At 39.5% G+C, this 22,840-nt stretch overlaps 1 protein-coding gene across 4 annotated transcripts in view; it reads left to right on the top strand.

Moving 5' to 3' along the window:
* Positions 1-1,416: 1,416 nt before the first annotated feature.
* LOC149186835 (Polynucleotidyl transferase, ribonuclease H-like superfamily protein) overlaps positions 1,417-22,840 on the top strand; it is a 294,393-nt gene continuing 272,969 nt past the window's right edge. For 2 of the 4 annotated variants that reach the window (XR_016255721.1, XM_089411159.1), the window contains exons 1-2: positions 1,418-1,611; positions 1,713-1,914. Coding sequence is in view for 3 of the 4 variants with exons in the window: in XM_089411159.1 (XP_089267285.1) it covers positions 1,779-1,914 (136 nt within the window). In the remaining variant the exon portion in view is untranslated. Of the gene's footprint in view, positions 1,612-1,712; positions 1,915-22,840 lie in introns of all 4 variants that reach the window. The other 2 variants (XM_089411161.1, XM_089411160.1) reach the window with 2 other exon arrangements.

Here is a 22,840-nt window from a genome sequence, read left to right on the forward strand (position 1 = left end):
GGTAGCCGTTTAGAAATTCCCCATTTTTTCTTCAAAAATTATACATTTCTTCTTCTACATTGCCGTTGAAAAGCAATGTGCATTCTCGATGGAAGACAAAGAGGCAAGGCACAACAACGCCCCACTAGGTCATTGTCACAAGCAGTGAGAGGTCTGCGCAAGGCATGAGAGCTGTAACTTCAAAATAACAGAAGGGGCATGGACCAATCCAACTCTGAATTTTGCCTCGAGCTACCTGTACACACACAAAAATCTAAGCTAGAACGGTTGTAGAAAGAAAAGAAATTTGGGGGGTTGGAAAACATTTTATGCTTTTCAAAATAGGTGTAGAGAGGGAGAGTTATGGGACTGGAAGACCACTCAAACTCTTTTTGGGCTTCTAGTGATTCCGGTGATTCTCTATGGTTGTGAACTGTGGGCTAACAGTACCTCAGACATGTAGTGGAGGCAAATTGAGAAAATTCAGAAGCGTTTGATTACAAACAAATTTAAAATTAAAAGTGCAGTTCCTTATGATATCTTGTTAAGTGAAACAAGGATTGCTCCTATTGAAGAAATTGCTATGGTGCAAGTCATAAGGTATTTAAAAAAAATTGAGCAAATGGAAGAGGGTAGATGGCCTAAGGTTGTCTTTAATGATAGGTTGTGCAAAAACAAAAAAACTTGGATGCAACAAAATAACAAATGGTTTAGTAAATGGGGTATTTTCTTGAACGCGTGTCCCATAAACAACAAAGAGATAAAAGCTTTTGTTATGGAAAAGTTCCACAAACGTACTTGGGATAAGGAGCTAGGAAGAAAAAAAATTTACTATATTGAAGTGTTTAATCCCACTCATAATCATCAACCAAAAGCATACATAGAGGCCAATATCTCTTGGAGAGCCAAAATTCTTATTGCTCAGTTAAGGACTAATTCTCATCAACTCCGTTGTGAAACAGGGCGCTGAAAAAGGCCAAAGGAAGTGTGGGAGGAAAGGGTATGCATTTTTTGTTCTTTCGGAAAAGTGGAAACAGAAAAACATTTCATTTTAGAATGTGAGGCCTTCAAAGACAACAGGGAAAGTTATGCAAATATGTTGGCAGCTAGCTCTTGGGATAATCTATTTAGCGATGGGTTTGTTGAGACCCTGGGAGCATTTATTGTGAGGCTTCACAAAAAAATGATCAAATACATCAAGCAAATGAAGAAGCAATTTGTCCCATAAGCTATCTTTAACTTCGTGGACGTTAAAATAATTTATTTATTTCTTCTTTATATTAAAATAATCCATTTAAACCCTAATTAATTATAAAAAGGGCCCACCAGAATATGTATTTCTCTCTTCTTTGTATTAAAAAAGTCAATTTAAACCATTAATTAAATATAAAAGGGGCCGCCCAGAATATGTATTTCTGAAAAGCTTTAACGTTACGTCACCAAGCGCCCATTTGAAATGAAAGGGAAGAATATCGGGGCATTCAAAGACCAACAGAAAGAAGCACATGGGAGGTTCTTTGCGGGAGAGATAGGGTTCAGTACCGCAATTATATTGGCAATGGCGTAGCATTATAGCTCCAGGACCCTCCAATTTCAGTTATTGCCAATCCGCCTCCTCCACCGAATTGCCAGGTTCAAGATAATTTATTTTCTGCAATCTTGTACTGTTTTATGCTCCTTTCTCACTTGAATCAATCCATTACTGAATTGTTCCATTACTGAATTGTTTCAAGCACTTTGGGTAACGGCTCGATAACGAATTCCAGTTTTTAATTGCCGGTGAGTTTTGACTCAAATCAATGAAGAAGAAGAAGAATATTGCAAACAGTTTCTCGGCTCTATCGCTGGATTCAGGGGATCCGAAGGACGATGAAGATCGGGCCAAGGCATCCACTGCACCGCTGAGTTCTTCGAAAAATGCCAGGAAAACAGTGGGTAAGTAAATTTATATCTTTCCACAAGTAGTTTATGAACGCTAGTTTTGAAGTGGCCTTTTGTTTTGAGGCACAACTTTTCAGATGATCTTGATAAATTGTGTCGCTCTTTAAGTGACGACCTCATTGAAGATTAAAAAGAATCCTTTACGAAAGACATTTTGTGCCACTTTGCACTGTCGTCGTACATTTTTGTTGTTGTTAATTCAGCTACTGGATACATAAATACTATACAGAAAACAGTAGATTCAATCCAGACAGTGGCTTGCGTCCGAAGGAAGCAAAACCACAGTACTCAAAAAATATTTGCACTGTTCTAAGGTCAGTATTTTCCCTACTAAGAACCGATAATTCATAAAAGGAAATGTATCTACCTGGTTCATGACCAGACCTACGTGGAGTATGCAATAGCATTATTTTCAAAAGAAAATGAGCATAACCTGGAACGACTGAGGCTACTTCTCGGAATCAGAGGTGGATACAACAGTGATGAAGGTGGGGGGTGTTTCCCCTTCCCAATTGGCCCTGACAGCTTCATCTGTACGCTCTGCACCCGCCGTTTCCCGTCTCCAAAGTTACACGGATTGTGGTTGTGATCGGAATGGGCCGAAAAATCTGGTGCCGTTGCGGCAGTTGTTCCAAAATTAGGAATTGGAGAATCGGAACCCTAACCCTAATGTTTTTAAGTGTTATATATATACATTATAACCTCGTAGATTCTAAAATTATAGATTCATACATTTAAGTTTCAGAATTGAAATCAAATTGAATTTCAGATTTTCCTTTGTAAACAAAATTTGAAAAATTTTGATCTGAAATAATGAAATGCTGGAATGATAAACTACAAATCAAATTACTCCCTTTAGATGCCAGCAAACAGGGATCTTTGCAGATTGAAGTATTAGGCAATTTACGTTCCACATACATTAAAACATGCAAATTGTCATAGATGAGGATTTAAGCTGCCCTAAATAATTTGAGGAGCTATGAATAGTCACTTCATTTGGTGCTACCTGTGAAAATTTCACTACTGAAATTTTATTGCAGTAATTGGAATTAATTCTTCTAACTTTAAAATTCATTATGCAATTTATTGCTCCAGCAACAACAAATTAACCACACTGCAATATTCACAAATAAAATACTGCGGAAATAAAAAAAATGGCAGCACACAAAAAAATTATAACACCATTATTTTTGGACAATTGTCTATGGAAAAACCCAATGTGGGAAAACCGGTGCAGCAGTGAGGGTTTTTATTATTATGTAGCAATAGGATTTTTGAGTAGAATAAAATGTTGCCAAATTGGCGATTCTACCCAAGAGAAACACTGACAAAAATATACGAAGGGATTTTACCCTCTCTCTGAGCAACCCCGACACTTGATTACCTCTGAAAAGCAAGCAGTCCACCTACGCACATCACCCTAGCACAAACCCTCTCATGCTAAACTCGGAACTCCTACCCCTCTGCCACTTGCTGCTCGATCTACCGGCTCGATTTCTACTGTTGAATCACCTGCACTGGAAAATCAAATTGCCCAGATCATTGAGTATTTGTAGTGGTGTGTTCTCCATCTACCCATCGACCTCCTCTTATAATCTCCAGTTGGGACTCCAATGACCAATATTAAAACTTAATCGATGGTTGAGATCATCTCAAAGTCGATCTGTGTGAGTTTCTAGATTATTCACACATTTCTCAGTTAATTCCTATTAATTAACAACTTTTCCTAAGTTAGACTTAGGAAATTTTAAATTATGGTCAATTAATTTAATTGAGACATTTCTAGGTGGAATTTCTAGAAACAATTTTTGGGTTTTGGAGAACTCTTGTGTTTTAGCCTCTCCACAAAGTCTCGAGACTAGAACACCATTCGATGTTACAAAAACGAACACTCCTTCTTAGCGAGGAAGATGTTCTAGTGTTGAGCTGCTCCAACACCCTATCTCTTTATCATCCTCCATATTTTGCTGATATATGGCCATTGTGACTACCTGCCATTGCCCACCAACCATTGTGCAACTCTGCATCTGTGCTGTTGTTGACACTGCTATACTGCTGCCAACTCTGCATCTGCATTGCAACTCCCTCTCAACTGTTGTTGCTACTATTGCAACTAAGAAGCATCCAACATACTCTGTCCCTGCTATTGAAACGGGGTCTCCACCATACCCATCTGTTCTTTGGAATAGACGAACTTAGCTCTCCCTAAACCTTTTGTGAGTATATTTGAAACTTGTTCATCTGTGGAAACATATTATAGCTGTATCGCTCCACGTTGCACACAATATCTAAAGAAATGATACCAAATATCTATGTGTTTCGACTTGTCATAAAACACTGGATTCTTAGAGAGCTTGATGCAACTTTGACTATCACAGTAAACACTCGTTGCCTCCATCCTCTGCCTAAACAAGCTTACCAGCAGCTTCCGAAGCCATTTATCTTCACATGTTGTTGTGTTAGCTGCCATATACTTTGCCTCTGCAGAGCTTAGTGCTCCTGACTTCTGCTTATGGTTGTACCAAGAAACCATCCCTGATCCAACACTGAAGCAATACCTTGAGGTACTTTTCCTGTCCACTAAACTGCTTGCCCAATCAGCATTTGTGAACCGACATAATCTGACGTCATCCCCTTGGGTGTATTTCAACCCATACTCTGTTGTGTCGCGTACATACCTCAAATTGTGCCTCGTTGTTGTCCAATGTACCCTCTTCAGTTCCACCATAAACTCGCTGAGGGTATTGATCGCGAAGCAAATATCTGACCTAGTGTTGACCAGATACATGAGAGAACCGATGAGTTGTCTATACAAGGTGGGGTCAACATCCTTGTCATCTGATGTGTCTATCTTCTTCCAGTTGGTGATCATGGGCGTAGACATGGGTCTACAATCTTGCATTCTGAATCTCTTCAGAATATCTGTAGCATATCTCCCTTTACCAAGGAAGAGTTCCCCACCCTTCTGTTGCACTTCCAATCCTAGGAAATAGTGCATCAACCCCAAATCCTTCATATCAAACTTTGCTGCCCTCTATGAGCCCTGATGACTCTGTCAGGAAGAGACCATCCACATACAATACTATGATGAGTGGCTGATCCTCTACCATCAAATAGTAAAGGTTGGGATCTGTGTTGCTCTTGACGAATCCCATTTGCTGCAAGTAGCTGTCAATCCGACCATACCATGCCTTGGGAGCCTACTTGAGTCCGTATAGAGCTTTCTTTAGTTTGCACACTTGTGTGCGCCTCTCATGAATCTCGAAGCCCTCTGGCTATTCTTTGTACACCTCCTCCTCTATCACCTCGTTCAAGAATGTTGTCTTGACATCCATTTGGTGAATCTGCTACCCTATTTGAGCTGCAAGGGATATAATTGACTAGATAGAATTATTGACAACTAGGGTGAAGGTCTCCTCATAATCTATCCCTTCTTTCTGCGCATACCCTTTTGCCACAAATCTAGCCTTTTACTTCTGCTCGTTGCCGTCTGCAGCATACTTGTTCTTGTAGATCCAACAAGAACCTACAACTGACCCGTCCTCAGGGCTCAACACCACCTCCCAAACATCATTCGTCATGATAGAGCTGTACTCCTCTACCATGGCATCTACCCACACTTGATGCTATGCGGCCTCCTGAAAGCTGGAAGGTTCTGCAACCTGAGCCACTAATGCTTGGTACCTGTCAGACTATTTGCGCTCTCTCTTGTTTGTCCTAGGAGCTCCAATGAACTCCTCTGCATCTCTCAATGTCTGACGAACCTCTCTGTTGGTTCGACCCCTAGTGGTGGGAGGTTCAACCAACTCCTCCTCATCTTGCCTCTGCTACTTCCTCTGTTGTGATTTCATTGGATCCCCTACACCTGAGGAAATGCTAGTCTTGGTCACTGTATTGGATCCCACTGGCTGCCCCTGCTGTTGGACTAATGGAGCTTCAACTAGTTGATATTGATCACTTGCAGGCATCTCACAAGATCTCTTGAAAGCTCGATTCTCCATGAACTTTACGTCCCATCTCACTACAACCTTCTTATTGCTAGGAATGTAGATCCTGTATGCCTTTGAGGTCTTGCTATATCCAACGAGGAACGCTTTCTCTGTAGTCTGATTCAATTTGGTGTGCTTCTCATCTGGCACATGGCAATAAGCAGTGCTGTCGAAGATCTTGAAGTGACTAACTTTTGGCTTCTTCTATGTGAAGACTCCTTCTGGCGTTTTCTTCCCCAATGCTCTATGAGGAGTCTTGTTCTGAATATACAATGCTGTGTTACATTCCTTTGCCCATAGAAACCTGGGCAAATCTTGGTCATATAACGTTGCTTTTGCAACCCCTACTATAGTTCTGTTTTTCCGCTCTGCTACCCTAGTTTGCTGCGGATTGTATGTAGCTATCCACTCTCTTCTGATGCCTTCCTTCGCACAAAAATCTGTGAAGTCTTTATCAATATACTCTCCACCATTATTTGAGCAAAGCACCTTGATCTTCTTCCTTGTTGCATTCTCCACGAGAGCCTTAAACTCCCTGAAACAATCAAAGACCTTGTCTTTGGTCTTCAAGAAGTAGATCCAGGTTTTATTGGAATGGTCATCAATAAAGGTGACAAAGTATTTGGTCCCACTGAGAGCTCTAGTGGACATAAAGCCACAAATCTCTGAGTGTATAAGTCCTAACACGCCATCTACTCTGCTGTCACTTCTTGGGAATGCTTCCTTAGCATATTTCCCAAGCACACACCCTTGCGTACCCTTTGCATGTTGAATTTCCACGACCTTGGGCCTAGGTTAGAGTCTTAGAATCACTGACGCTACCAAACCAAGAATCTTAACAAGAACTACTTTGCATAGTGGAAAATATAAAGCAGTAAATCACACATGCACAAATATGCACAGTTTTTAACAAATATTGTACAATAATGTACAACCCAATATTCGTTATATTAAACCAAATTTGACTAATACAACAATCTATGGTATACAAGATACAATGACAAACTTCGCTGCAATTTCTATGTCGTATCTTGTCCTGCCGGTTCTTCGCTTCTGTATTGCTCACTAGTAGTGCCTTAGTCCATCAAGGCCACTACACATCGAGACTCCAGGTTGGCTGCCACCAAACACTGCTGCATGTCACTTCTACTGCATGTACACAGGCTCATAAATCTGCTGTCTAGGTTGGCCAATTCCTGAGCTCCAATCTTCCTTCTAGTAGCCTCTTTCGTCCATCAAAGAGCTACTCATAAGGTTGCAAACTTCACCCAATCTTCAGCTATCTTTGTCACTCCAAGACTGCTAGTCTAGGGCTACTTTGGACATCCACACACTGCCCTCCAACTGTCCAAAGATGCCCAATACCACACTGTCGGTTTTGCTCCTAAGATGGACACTTTATCACCCTGGAAGGTCCTCCACACAACATCAACAGGCTACAAAAACTCTAATCCAAACTGTTCAACGTCTTTGACCCAACAAAACACAAGATGCACTCCAAAGCACATGCATGAGCTCACTGTTTGTGGTCTCTTTGACTGCTGCACCTTTGGACTGGCTAGGGCACAATACACAGTCCTACCAGCCCTTACAAAATTGTTGCAACAGTCCTCCTTTAGCTGCGGTCACCCTTCTCCAGCCTTCTTTAAGCCCCACACTATCTGCTCATGCTTCAACACTCCCAAATAGGCCTTACTGCCCTCTTGTTTTTCCTTAGCACAGACCTGCGGTGGCTTTAGGGATTGCGGCTTGCTATAACAAGCCTTCTCCTTGCTGCGACAACCCTTCCCAAGGGTCTGCACCTCTCCTTAACCCACAAAAACAGTCTAGACTTCCTCCTAGTTGTATCGGCCTCCAAGAATAGGCTTGCAACCTTCCTTTCTGAACCTCGACCTCCTTAAAAAGCCCTAGAACAGAACTCGACCTCCTGTTCTTGCCTTCTTCCTTTGCTACTGCCCAAACAGATAAGTCTTCTCCCTCCACGAGCTGATCTCTTGTGTATGTGTTGCATAAATGGATGAGTAAAATGAATCTTCTTCACCCTCTATTTATACACAAATGAGGGGCTCCACGAATTCATTTGAAGAGACATGTCTCTTGGATGAATTCCTCAAGCCTACATGACTTTGGCTGTCCATAATTAATTGTCAACTTCAAAAATTCATAACTTCGTTTCTAGAGCTCTGATTTGAGTGATCTTTGGAGCGTTGGAATCGACTCGCCAAGCTCTATCACCTCAAATTTTCTCAAGCTCAAATTCATCATGGTTTTGACCCAAATCTTGATGGGTGCAAAACCCCATGCTTGGGTTCCAAGCCCACAAGTGACCCTTGTGGCGCTTTTCCCTCCAAACCTTGAACCCTAGGGCTTGGAGTACCTCCCAAGCTACACAAATCAACACTCCCTCTTAGCGAGGGAGGTACTTCCAAGACTAGGAAGTAACTCATCATCATCATCACTACTCGCAACACTTGCCCAACTCTTGGCGCTCACAATCGCAACAATCCCTATACAGTGAACTACACCCTTCTCGGAAGTGTCGTTGTCACTGCTGGAAGCACCCTGCTTCTTCTTCTTATCCTGTAACATCTTCCACTCTCTCCATGATTCCTTCTTGGCAGTTGTAGGAGCACCCTTGCTCCCCACTGACCACGTGCTCTTCTTGGACTGCAGAGTCTCCCTCTGAATCTGTAAGCTCCCTCTCGAACTTGACTCCCTTTGAGTCTCTAGAACTTGGACTTTCTTCTCGGGAAAGTGTACCTTCTTCTCGGGAACCTGTACTTGCTCCTCTGAAGCCTGCACCTACACTTGCACTTGCTCCTGCTTCTCTGGAACCTGCACTTGCTCCACCTACTTCTTTCCATGATCCACAGGCTTGCCTGTCAACCTGTAGAGACCATGCTCTCTAATTTCGAGTACAATCCCATCAGACTTAGAGCCTTTGGGCCTGAGTCTTGCCTTCCCATCCTGGAACAAGACCTCAAACCCCTTCCTCTTGATCATTGAGACAGAAATCACGTTATATCTGAGTCCTGGTACAAATAGTACATCTTGGACCCGCATCACATGTCCTGTCTCCATCCTGAATGGCACAACTCCCGGTTCTCGGATCTCCAACTGACTCTTGTCACCCAACACCATCTGCAACTTTGAGTCCCATTTAACTAGAGTCTCAAAAATCTCCTGTGACCCTGTCATATGCTTCGTCGCACCACTGTCCATGTACCATCCATCCTCATTGATAGTACCATGCGAGAAATGATAAATCATAGCAAAGTCCTCCTCTTCCAATCTCTTGGTGAGATCATCTATCTCAGCTGAAGTGGCAACACCGACAGTCTGCTTCCCTTTCCTTTTCTCATCATCTCCCTTCTTCTTCAGCGGACATCTTGACGAATAATGACCCATCTCGCCACAATTGAAACACTTGACTTTACTCAAGTCCTTCTTTTGCATACCTTTCATTCGTGTTGCAAGTGCCACATCATCATCAAAAGACTTCTTTTTCTGATGATCCTCGTCTCACAACTCTTCCTGAATGGAGTCATCCCACAACCTATCCCAGTCTAGCAGCTTCTCCCTGGCAACGATCCCTTTGATGAAGGGCTTCCATTCCTCGGTGAACCCTTTCAAGGCAATCCTTACCATATCTCCATTTGAGATAGTCACACTGATGGCAACAAACTCATCTTTGACCTGAGACAATCTCGTCAGATACGAGGTCACACTTTTACCCTTTATCATCTTGGTGGACTTCAACTTATCCTCCAATACCAGTACTCGGTTCTCGTTCTTATTCTGGAACAAATTCTGAAGAGCCATCCACATCTCATGTGCATTGTTCTTCTCGAACAAATGAGGTATTAGGGCATCCTTCACACCATCTAGCATGATTAATCTCGCCCTCGCATCCAAATCTTCATATATTTCCAGCTCCTTAGGGTCGCTTGGCTTCTTGATCCCTTTTTCGGCGAACTCCGAGATCCTGTTGACCTACAAGACCAACTTGATCCTTTCCTTCCAAGGACTATAGTCAGACAACCCCTCCAGCTTGTCCTCATATCGGAGTCTTGCCTGCAACTTCGACATTTAGTGAGCCCTTCACTTACAATGTGACCAACTCCCTCTCATGCTGTACTTCGCTGCGCACAACTCTGATTTACTTACTTCCAAAGTAGCTCAGACATGCCCTGATACCATGTTGAATTTCCACAACCTTGGGTCTAGGTTAGAGTCTTAGAATCACTGACGCTACCAAACCAAGAATCTCAACAAGAACTACTTTGCACAACAGAAAATATAAAGCAGTAAATCACACATGCTCAAATATACACAATTTTTAACAAATATTGTACAATAATGTACAACCCAATCTTCGTTATATTAAACCAAATCTGAATAATACAACAGTCTATGGTATACAAGATACAATGACAAACTTCGCTGCAACTTCTATGTTGTATCTTGTCCTGCTGGTCCTTCGCTTCTGTACTGCTCACTAGTAGTGCCTTAGTCCATCAAGGCCACTACACATCGAGACTCCAGGAGGGCTGTCACCAAACCAATGTTGCACGAAGCGGGAGCGAAGCGGAAGCGGAAGCGCGGAAGCGTCATTTTCCAAAAATCTAGGAAGCGAAGCGTCCGCGGAAGCGTCTGCTATATATATATATTTTTTATATTTTTTTGCATTTATACTCAAAACAAACATCCCAAATACCAAATTAATTGTAGAAGACATGAAAACATGCATATTTTTGCATAAATCAAGATAGATATGGCATCCATGATTCCATTGTAGTTACTAGTATGTACAACAATCATCTATATTCTAGCTATTACAAACATACATCAAATTTTTAAGCATATTATAAAACATAAAACATTTAAGCATATTATAAAACATAAAACATAGAGCATATTATGATTTATCTAGCAAGTGAGCAACTGTCAACATTTGTCATGTCCAAAATTCAAATAATAATGTTTACAAAATATGTCACTTGGTCACCGCCAAGCCAAAAAGGTTCAAAATTCAAATTCACAAGTCTACAAGTCTAATGAGTAATCTATGACAAAAAGTAGTAGATTGTGAATATATCTACTAATCTCTCCTCCTTCCACCACGAATAGAACGTGGTGGCGGGCCTCCACGTGGTGGCAATGAAGAAGATGGTGCCTCTGGAAGTCGTGGCACTGAAACTGATGAAGAAGAACCCCCTGCTGTTGGTGTTGAACCATGGAACCTAGGAACCAAGGGACCAGATGAGGGAGCATCTGCTATATTTATATTTTTTTTTGCTTTCATTTGTCACCCTAACCCAAGGTGGACCCACCCCCAACAAGCAAACTCACCTAAAATTTAAAAAAAACTTGAAAAAAAAAAACGATTTTCTAAATGCTTTTCCGGAAGCTTTTCTGGAAGCATCTCGGAAGCGTCTGGGAAGCGCCGTACGAAGCGCGCTTCGGAAGCGCCAGCGCTTCCAAATTTCCAGGAAGCGTCTAAAAATTTCGGAAGCGCGCTTCGCCATTTTCGGAAGCGCGCTTCCGGGGGCGCTTCCTGGGCGCTTCCGTACGGGGCGCGCTTCGGGCCTAGGATCCGGGGGGGGGGGGGGCGCTTCCTGCAACATTGCACCAAACACTGTTCCATGTCACTTTTGCTGCATGTATACGGGCTCATAAATCTGCGCTCTAGGTTGGCCAATTCCTGAGCTTCAATCTGCCTTCTAATAGCCTCTTTCGTCCATCAAAGAGCTACTCATCAGGCTACAAACTTCACCCAATCTTCAGCTATGTTCGTCACTTCAAGGATGCTAGTCTAGTTCTACTTTGGACATCCACACGTTGCCCTCCAACAATCCAAAGATGCCCAATACTACACTGTTGGTTTTGCTCCTAAGATGGACACTTTATCACCACGAAAGGTCCTCCACATGGCACCAATAGGCTACAAAAACTCTGATCCAAACTGGTCAACTTCTTTGACCCAACAAAACACAAGATGCACTCCAAAGCGCATGCACTAGCTCACTGTTTGTTGTCTCTTTGACTGTTGCAACTTTGGACTGGCTAGGGCACAATACATAGTCCTACCAACCCTTACAAAATTACTGCAACAATCCTCCTTTAGTTGTGGTCACCCTTCTCCAGCCTTCTTTAAGAGCCACATTGTCTGTTCATGCTTCAGGACTCCCAAATAGGCCTTACCGCCCTCTTGTTTTGCCTTAGCACAGACCTGCGGTGGCTTTAGGGACTGCGGCTTGCTACAACAAGCCTTCTCCTTGCTGCGACAACCCTTCCCAAGGGTCTACACTTCTCCTTAACCCACAAAAATAGTCAGGCTTCCTCCTAGCTGTCTCGACCTCAAAGAATAGGCCTGCGACCTTCCTTTCTAAACCTCGGCCTCCTAAAAAAGCCCTAAAATAGATATTGGCCTCCTAAAAGAGCCCTAAATTAGAACTTGGCCTCTTATTCTTGCCTTCTTCCTTTGTTGTGGGCCTGTGGCCCAAACAGATAAGTCTTCTCCCTCCATGAGCTGATCTCTTGTATATTTGTTGCACAAATGGATGAGTAAAATGAATCTCCTTCACCCTCTATTTATACACAAATGAGGGGCTCCACGAATTCATTTGAATAGACATGTCTCTTGGACGAATTCCTCAAGCTTACATGACTTTGGCTGTCCACAATTAAGTGTCAACTTAAAAAATTCATAACTTCGTTTCTAGAGCTCCAATTTGAGTGATCTTTGGAGCGTTGGAATTGGCTCGCCAAGCTCTATCACCTCAAATTTTCTCAAGCTCAAATTCATCATGGTTTTGACCCAAATCCCGATGGGTGAAAAACCCCATGCTTGTGTTCCAAGCCCACAAGTGACCCTTGTGACGCTTTTCCCTCCAAACCCTAAACCTTAGGGCTTGGAGTACCTCCCAAGCTACACAAATCAACACTGCACACATCATTGTGTTCCGTGCCAAGTTCTGGAACCCTTGTTACTATCATCTTGAGTGCTCCATGGTTTAAATGTCCCATTCTTCTATACTGTAGCTCATCCAGTTCCTTCCCATTGCTACTGACACTGCCTATTAGTGCCATTAGAGAGTAGAGCTGCAACCTGTACAACCTGTTGCTTTGAACTCCAATCTGTGTCTCTCTCTTCCAGCTCAGGTGTTTGACAAACACCTTCTTCCCTACAAAGCGGACATCATATCCCTTATCCTGTAGTTGAGATACTGAAAGTAGGTTCATTCCCAATCTCGGCACATGTAGTACATTTGTAGCGCTGGTGCTTGCTCTTGACTCCCTTCGAAAACCGATGGTACCTCTCCCCACTGTAGTACACTTTGTTCTGTTTCCCATTGTAATTTGGAAGTCCATTTGCTCCTCGTTGTAGCTAGAGAAATATTCTCTAACTCCTGTCATGTGAGATGACGCTCCACTGTCTATATACCAGACACCCTGTGAATTGAGCTTGATAAGCAAGCAAATTCGTCCTCCAACCCGTAAGACAATTCTGAAGTCTCCTGAATTTCAACTCTGTCCATGGCTTTATTGAAGAATAATCTGTGTGTTATTATTTTTCCACCTGACATTAATTATGCTCTAGCAATTGCTGCAAAACCCTTCTGCGCCCAAACAAGGGATCTGCTCAGAGAAAATCTGAGCTACTGGTGCTCCCTCTGCTTGATGGAATCGCTCAATCTGACAAGCTGAAATTTTCTACAACCCTGCATTGAAAAATCAATTTGCCCAACAATTGGCACTGCTTGGCTTAGGCACTGCGTAGCCCCTAGAAAATTCGTCTTGCTGCTCCCTCTGAACAAAGAATTTTCTTCTCCACTTCCGAGCTTCCCCCTCCGATCAAAATCGCTCTAATACCATGTGAAAATTTCACTACTGAAATTTTATTGTAGTAACTGGAATTAATTCCTCTAACTTTAAAATTAATTATGCAATTAACCACATTGCCATTTTCACAAATAAAATACTGCGGAAATAAAAAATTGCTAGCACACACAAAAATTATAACACTATTATTTTTGAACAATTGTCCCTGGAAAAACCCAATGTGGGAAAACTGGTGCAATAGTGAGGGTTTTTTATTATTATGCAACAACAAAATTTCTGAGTACAATAAAATGTGGCTAAACTGAAGATTCTACCTTAAGAGAAATACTGGCAAAAATATACTGAGGGATTTTGCCCTCTCTCCGAGCAGCCCCAACACCTGATTGCCTCTGAAAAGCAAGCAATCCACCCAACTTTGCGCAGACCCTACGTCACCCTAGTGCACACCCTCTCACGCTCAGCTTGGAAAACTGTCTCTCTGGCACTCTGGAAAATATTCCTGGCCTCTGAAACTAAAACGAGTTTCTCCTCAGTTGAATTGAGCTACTCAATTGAGGCTCTGCGTTGCATTTGCGCATCCTCGTGGAGAATAATTTTGGCCTCCTCTTTCTGACTCTCCGAAATGTTGCTATATGGCCCCTCGGCCACCTGCTACTCGATCTACTCGATCTACTGGCTGAATCACTTGCACTGGAAAATCAAACTACCCAGATCACTGAGTATCTGCACTGGTGTGTTCTCCATCTACCCATCGACCTCCTATTGTAATCTCTATTAGGGACTCCAACGACCAAGATTAAAAGTTAATCAATGGTTGAGATCATCTCCAAGTCGATCTGTGTGAGTTTCTAGATGATTCACGCCTTTCTCAATTAATTTCTATTAATTAACCACTTTTCCTAAAGTTAGACTTAGGGAATTTTTTTATTATGGTCAATTAATTTAATTGAACCATCTTTAGGTGGAATTTCCACAAATGATTTTTGGGTTTTGGAGAACTCCTGTGTTTTACCCTCTCCACAAAGTCTCAAAACTAGAACACCATCCGATGCTACAAAAATTAACACTACCTCATGATCTGAGCCATGTCTTCTTATTCCATTTTTTATTCGAATTTGCATGACACATGTTGCCCAATCATGACTGCCATTATGCTGGTGTCAAGAAATAGTGTTTCTTGTCCTTCATATAGAATATTTATGTGCCTCTATTAGAGATCCTACCCGATTGAGCATATCAAAATTCATCCTGTTACCTGAATCGGCAATGTTAGTGGGGCATACATAATATTCAGAATGAGATAAAAGTTCCAGGAATTGCATTTATTAGAAAACTAGATGTTATGCAGATTTAGATGACCATGATTTCATATGCATTTTCCTTTGCTAGCACGTTTAATTGAAATGGTAACTTTTGTTGTTGGCCCTGTACACAGTGGATGCCACAATTACCAGGAAGCTGAATTTTGGTGGGGATCCTGATCAAGACACAATCCCAAATGCTATGTTTTTTTTGGAGGAGACACAAATTGAGATGAGTTTTATTGTGTTTTTGCGCTAATCGTGCACTTCTGATTTTGTCTGAAGTTACAGAGTTATTTTTATTATATGGAGCAGTGAATATGATAGGATGCGATGGTTTCTTTGTCTACTTCACCTCCATCAAACCTCTCTTCGAACAAAATTGGGAGTACACAATTATTGCGAGAATACAATAAAACTCATCTCACGTTTTTGTCTCCTTCAAAAACAGCAGCATATGGGATCATGTCTTGATCAGGACCCCCACCAAAATTCAGGTTGCTGGTAATCATGTCATCCATTGTATACAAGAACAACAATAAAATTTACCATATCAATTGAAAATGCTCGCAAAGGAACAATGCATATGAATTCATGGTCAGCCAAAGCTGCATGACATCTAAGAAATGCAAATTCCTGGAATTTCTGATCTCATTATGAACAATGTGCCCCATAGAAATGTTTTTGATTCATGTCACAGGATGTTTTTTTATTCATGTCGTAGGACACTTAAAACTCTTTCGCTTTTATGGTTTTTATAGCTTGAATTTCATGGTTTAATATGGAACCAGTTCCCATTGGAGGAACCGATTCCCTTCACATCTCAGCCAATTTCTAAATTTGGATCCATATTCTAAATGATAGGAAATGGATCCTATATCTGAAAATGGATACTACAACAAAGCATACTGAATCTTGAAGAATTGGATCAAGATTGCTGATTCCTTGCATCTTGTTCAATTCAGATTGTGTACAGGGCTAAGAATGGTGAATCTGATAACTTTGCCCATCTCTGATCCTCCTTTTTCTTTGTAGTTCTTCCTTCTTCTTGCTCGTCACTTTCCTCCTTCTTACCCATAGATTGTGTTGAACAGATTCTTAGACTTAGTTAAGTTGATCTAGTTTGTTAAGGATTTTGGTGTTCTAAGTGCTTCTAACTTCTAAAATCGTAGCAATGAAAATCTTTATGTGCCAATAAAGTGCACTATTTTTAGGAATTTACTGTCATGACTCCAGAAAAACCATTATCAGGTACCCAAGGAATCATCTCCTAATCTACCTTGTTACTGGAAGTTATCCCCCAACGCTCTCTTACCCTATTCTAAATTTCTTCTACTTCAATCCTAATCTCTGCAGAGAACCTACTGTTGTATGTTTTTGTTGCTACCGCTGTAGATATTTGAGACATGTTCTTTAGGGGTTTCTAGCCTGGATTTGAGGCGGCCTTGCATCTTCTATGCCTCTCAATGTGCAACCCTTGGTTGGATTTCCCTCGCTGCACCCTTTTATTGCTCATCGTCTGTTTGAGGCACAGGTTCCTCAAACTAGAACCCGGAGTCCACAGACTAGAATTTTGTGCCAAATGCCCTCATGCTAGACTGAAGCTCTGACTGTATCTTTTGGAGAGAAATGAATAGACAGATAGGAAGGTATAGAATGAAATATCCATACCTTTGCAGAGTTGATGCTAGCCCCCTTGAAACTTGAATGCTTGTCCTATAATTTTATCTCATCATCAAAGCCTTCATCATAGATGTTAAAATCTCAATCTCAGTAACCTAGGTAAATTACTTCCTTATTGTTAATTTTAGGTGTGTTATATGCTTAGAGCAATTTATTTCAATTTTCACAATTAGCTCCATATCTTTTCCAGGTTAGCAATCACATCAGCATTAAAGTAAACTGCAGATAGAACATAAACATAAATCGCAAAAGACAAGCCAAGACAAGAGGACACAAAGATGTGGCGCTAGCCAGGGACAAACCCCAATGTGGGGAAACCCTTGATCGATTCTTCTTATCTGTTCTTCAATAGTTCAGCAGAGAGAGAGAGATAGTACGTTTACAACAGAAGTCAACACTTTGACTCATCTAGATAAGAGCATAGATCATCTCTGAGAAGATGATACATGAGATCAGTTGAAGACATGCTGCTTCAACTAATTCTCCAAGGTGACTCCTTCACCTATTGTTGTGTTGCATTTCGTCATCATGCTGTGCCTCACCTTGTTGCACCATGCTGCACCCATCATCACTATGCTGCATCTCATCATGCTTCATTAATCATGACTATACCCATCACTGTACTACATTATGTGCCATCGTTGCACCATGTTGCCATACTGACCTATGTGCTAGCTGCATCTTGCTTAATTGTTGTCCTTTGCATGCTTCTTGTTGCATGCTAGCTGTAACATTGCATGCTTGGTGTATTTGCTGCTAAGTACCATACAACTGTCCCAATGTTAGTTAGCTGTCCCTTGCATGCTGCTCTCTTTCGGAGACAGATGCTCTGGCTGTTCTCGTTGTTCCCGGCAGTTCTCGCTGTTCCTGGCAGTTCCCGCTGTTCCCGGCAGTTCCGGTTGTTCCCGACAGTCCCGACAGTTCTGGCAGCTCCGACATTTCTGGCAGTTCCGGCTTTTCCGGCTTTTCTAGCAGTTTTGGCTTTTCCGATAGTTCCAGCAGTTTCGGCTTTTCCAGCAGTTCTGCCTTTTTCGGCTTTTTCGGCTTTTCCGGCAGTTCCAACTTTCTGCCTTCTGGATTAGGGCAACATTATTCCTTAAGATCTCTCCTCCTAGTATCCTACTAAAACCCAAAGACAAGTAGAGAGAGGAAGAGATCCCAAGTGTGTTGAAATGACTTGAAGGCCACCTCTATTCATACTAAAACGTTGAGCACATGTGGGGTTTATTTGGTTGCTGGCCGACTTTGACGAATTGTCTTATAACGCAAATAAATTCATAACTCCATGAATACTTATCGGAATCGGATGATCTTTAGATCAATCCTACACCTCTCAATGAGAGGGATCCAAGAAAAATATCAACTGCCATAAATAAGATGACCCACATGGAGTTTGGCCCTAGTTGCCAATTTTAACACTCCCTCTCAACTAGGGAGAACTCCATCTGTTGATCCATATGTCCGACTGTACTATCTCTGCCATCAGTGCCCTGCATTGCTCTGTTCTGCTCCACAAACTTGTAAACAAGCATTAGTGCACCACAAACTTGTAAACAAGCATGGACAATATCAAAAACAAATATGAAGGACCAATAGTTGCTAAATTATAAACATTGAGGACGAGGAAGAAGCAAAGGATAGTTTCATAATCAAGGGTTTTAGAATTAGAATAGATATCAACATAATTCACAAGAAGTGCATTCACTTCAAGAGGCAGAGGAAGAAGTCCAAATCAATTCAGAGGAAGAAGTAGTGAAGGATCCCGTGGAAGAGGTAGAGGAAGAGATGGATCTTGAAAAAGGCAAGGACCACAATGTTATTATTGTCATAAATTTGGCCATTTTGAGAAATGTTGTTTATGCAAAATTGCATGGTAATGAAGGTAAAGATGCAAATACAGTGGTTGGGGAAACAAAAAATGATTAGCTATTCATATGAAGTTTGATGGCACATATTGAAAAGAGTGAAGCATGGTCTCTTGATTGGGGATGTTCAACCCATATGACATCTCAAGAGGAGTTGTTTACTAGAATACATGATAAATATTCTAGTAAATTCATATTTGGTGATGATTTTCAAAAGTGAAAGGGAAAGGTACAATGTAACGACCACTAGTCATATACGCAACGAAAATATTAAAATACTTCGTAAACAAAGACATGCATCGTAGGACAATAATTGTAATTGTATATTGAATAAAAGAATTGATGTAGGATGAGTACAAATGACAATGAGGGTCCTGTATATATAGCCAGGTAAGTACCCTTTCACGAACAAGCATGTCTCTAAGACATTCCTTTTCATTATCAACTAACTAACCATTAGTTAATTTAATTTTTATTTATTATTATATTTATATTATTATGATTATTATTTATTATCTATTTTTATTTATTTTTACATAATTTATGTTCATAACATTGCCTTCTCCTTCAAAAAACTTTGTCCTCAAAGCTTGTTGAAGAAAACGCTTGATCTCTTTCCTGCTATGAATATCTTTTGCTTGATATTGTTTTTTGCTACGAATGCCTTCTTGTCTCGAAACAATCATCTTTGTCGATACAAGTTGATATGATCCTTGGAGTGATATATAACATTGTCTCACTGAAAATGGATCAGACCATCCTAGATTAACCTTTTGCAGAATCTTCTGATTACTAGAATTTTGTAACAAATTGCTATCAATAAACCGAATTGAGCTCACTTTAGTATTCTTTGTAACATAAGTTTGTTGTTTATGTTCTGAGTGATGCAGATTTGTAGATTGATTAAGGTGTCTACTCTTGTGATTCGGATGTAGATAAGGAGTTTTTCTTGTTTGAACTTCCTTTAATGTTTTTATGACAGTTTCTTGATTGCCACCAGGCATTGTTGTTGTTGACTTAACTACTGAATCTTTATTTGGGGTGTCCTCTGTTTGAACGACAACATCTGAGTACGTTTTTACTTCAATAAGGTTTGGATTTGCCTGAACTACGAGATTAGTGGTCTTGATCTTTGTTTCTTCAGTTTGGACTGCTACATTTGGAGATTTTGATCCTTCCTTTGTGACAAGTTCTTTGAACCTATTCGTCAATGACTTCTTATCGTCTTTAAGTTTTTTAATCTGTTTGAGTATATTTTGATTATGATTTTTGAGACGTAAGCATTCCTCATTCTCTGAGTCAACTTTATTTTGGCCTTCACGCTTCTCGTCTTTTAAACACTTGATTTGTTCTACTAATGTTTGGTTAAGGCTCTTTAAACGTAATTTTTCTTCTTCTTGTTCTAATAAATGCTCCTTGAGTTCCTTCTTTGATGCTTTAGCTTTCTTGACTTGTTCGAGTAGCTTTTCTTGGTGATCTCTTAGGCGCGAAATTTCTTTGTCTCTGCTACAGATGACTTCTTCAAGCTCTTTTTGCTTCTTTGATATAGTTTTTTCGTTATCTTGAAACATCAAATCTGAGTTATCCTTAAGGTCTTCTAATGAAGATTTTATTGATTTTGATTTACTTGTTTTGTCTCGAAACATGACCATCTTCCCTTTGTAAGGAAACGTCAAAACTTGTTTCTTTATGTTTAACATGAATGTACCCAAATCCTTAAGCCAAAGTTGACCGAGTATGATGTTAGTGTTTCTATCCGCCCTTACAACATGAAATTGAGATATGTAGTCATAATGCCCTATTGTCACTTGTAGATCACTAATTTTATACTCGTTTTGGTCAAAAATAATTTTCTTTACACAAATTCTTAGCTCTGGAATTAATAGTTAATTTGCCAAGTTGATGTTGATATAATTTTTATCATTGCTTGGGTTGATGGCGACATTAACTTCTCTTCTTTGGATATTTCCTTTTAATGTAATTACTCTATGATCTGTCACTAAAAGATCATTATAGGAAAACCTTTCTTCCTTCATCATTTTAGAATTGAGCTCCATCATTTTTTTTTCAATGATTGATCCCATTTGTTTTGTCATGATGACTTAAGGGTTCCTTTGGACTTTGTACTTCAAGCCTCCTTTAAAAGTGCCTTTTTAAAATATATATATATATATAATTATTCAAAACTCTTTTAATCCAATTTCCTATTATCCTTAATATTTCAAAACCCTTGTATTCTTTTTATATAATTCTACTTCGTTTTTTTTTTCCTTTTGTACTTTAAAATGAATATTTAAATATGGTTTCAATTGGCTTCTTTTAAATATCTTATTGTCTTTTAAATTTCATATAACTCTTTAAACTTTATACCCACTTTGTTCTTATATATATTTTCAATAATTTTATGACGTGAATTTTTCTTAAAATACCCCTTTATAATATAATACTTCTCTTTATATATCTTTTATTTATAATATTTTCTTTTTCTTTTTGAAAAGTTACACCCCTAGTGAAACGTGGCTATTCACCTCTTCGGGTATAATATAAAATATATGTTCACTTATGTACTTTTGAGTCGGTTAATGTTCTCCACATAAAAAGTAAAACTTACCATTCACATAAAGAGATTTTGTATTCCTTTTGTTTTTCTTTTACTTCTAAAATACCATGGGCAATTACCATGGGTTTATAAAATCTTTGTTAATGTTTTCCACGTAAAAAGTAAAACTTACCATTCACATGAAGAGATTTTGTTTTTCTTTTACTTTTAAAATACTATGGGCAATTACCATGGGTTTCTAAAACCTTTGTTAATGTTTTCCACGTAAAAAGTAAAGCATACGATTCACATAAAGAGATTTTGTTTTTCTTTTAATTTTAACATACCACGGGTTTCTAAAACCACGGGCTTGTAAACCACTTAATGAATAATCAAGATAATATTATTCCTTCTCTTAGGTAAGTTTTAAATATATTTGGAAATATTCTCTCTTAACTTTATCATGCACTTTTTATCAATAATGTATAACCTTTTTTTATTAAATCTTTTTTTTTTTTGTAATCTTTATATATACTTATTTTACTTTCTTTATTTATTTATTTTTTCTTTTTTGAATTTGTTTTTTTTCTTTATTTCTTTTTAATCTTTGTTTTTTGACTTTTTATTTTCTCTCCATATATATATTAATTTTATTATTATTATTATTATTGAATGGCCAAATGCTTGATAGCGAAATGGAGAAACTCCAAATTCTTGTAGCGAAATGCTTCAATGAAAACAATGTTGATGAATTTGACGGTCAAAGACCTGGATCAGAGAACAAAACTGTGCAATGGTTGAACGACTAGAGGATCGAACAACTCTGATACCAATGTAACAACCACTAGTCGTATACGCAACGGAAATATTAAAATACTTTGTAAACAAAGACATGCATTGTAGGACAGTAATTGTAATTGTATATTGAATAAAAGAATTGATGTAGGATGAGTACAAATGACAATGAGGGTCCTGTATATATAGCCAAGTAAGTACCCTTTCACGAACAAGCATGTATCTAAGACATGCTTTTTCATTATCAACTAACTAACCATTAGTTAATTTACTTATTATTTATTATTATATTTATATTATTATGATTATTATTTATTATCTATTTTTATTTATTTTTACATAATTTATGTTCATAACATACAATTGCAATTACAACATTGCATGGAAATAAGAAGTTTATTGATGACACATTGTTGACACCCGCATTGAGGAAGAACCTACTTTCTGTATGATAGATGATGGAACAAAACTACAAGTTAATAATTGAAAATAAATAATACTTAATAATGGATAAGTTAAATAAAAATGCAGTTGTAGCAAGAGGAGAAATGATTGAAGACAAAATTTTTAAGCTTTCTTTTGATTCAAGCAACTCACACATTTTGAACTTTATAGAAGAAATGAATAGCAGGCTTTGGCATTTAAGGATAGGGTATTTGAACTTTTAGAGTTTGGTATTGTTAAGGAAGAATAACATGGTGAATGGTCTTCCTTATATTAAAACGGATGATGTATGTGAGGGGTGCATATTTGGGAAGCAATAAAGGGAAACTTTCTCAAATAAACATGGAAGGCAAGAGAACGTCTAGCGTTGGTACATTCAGATTTGTGTGGTCGAATGGAGATTGTGTGGTCGAATGGAGATTGGGATTTTTTGAAGAATTTAAACATGTTGAGTTGCAA

This window comes from Pinus tabuliformis, chromosome 3_1 (genome assembly GCF_031772625.1).
Source record: "Pinus tabuliformis cultivar Carrire ecotype Pingquan chromosome 3_1, CPIR1, whole genome shotgun sequence".
Classification (NCBI taxonomy): domain Eukaryota; kingdom Viridiplantae; phylum Streptophyta; class Pinopsida; order Pinales; family Pinaceae; genus Pinus; species Pinus tabuliformis.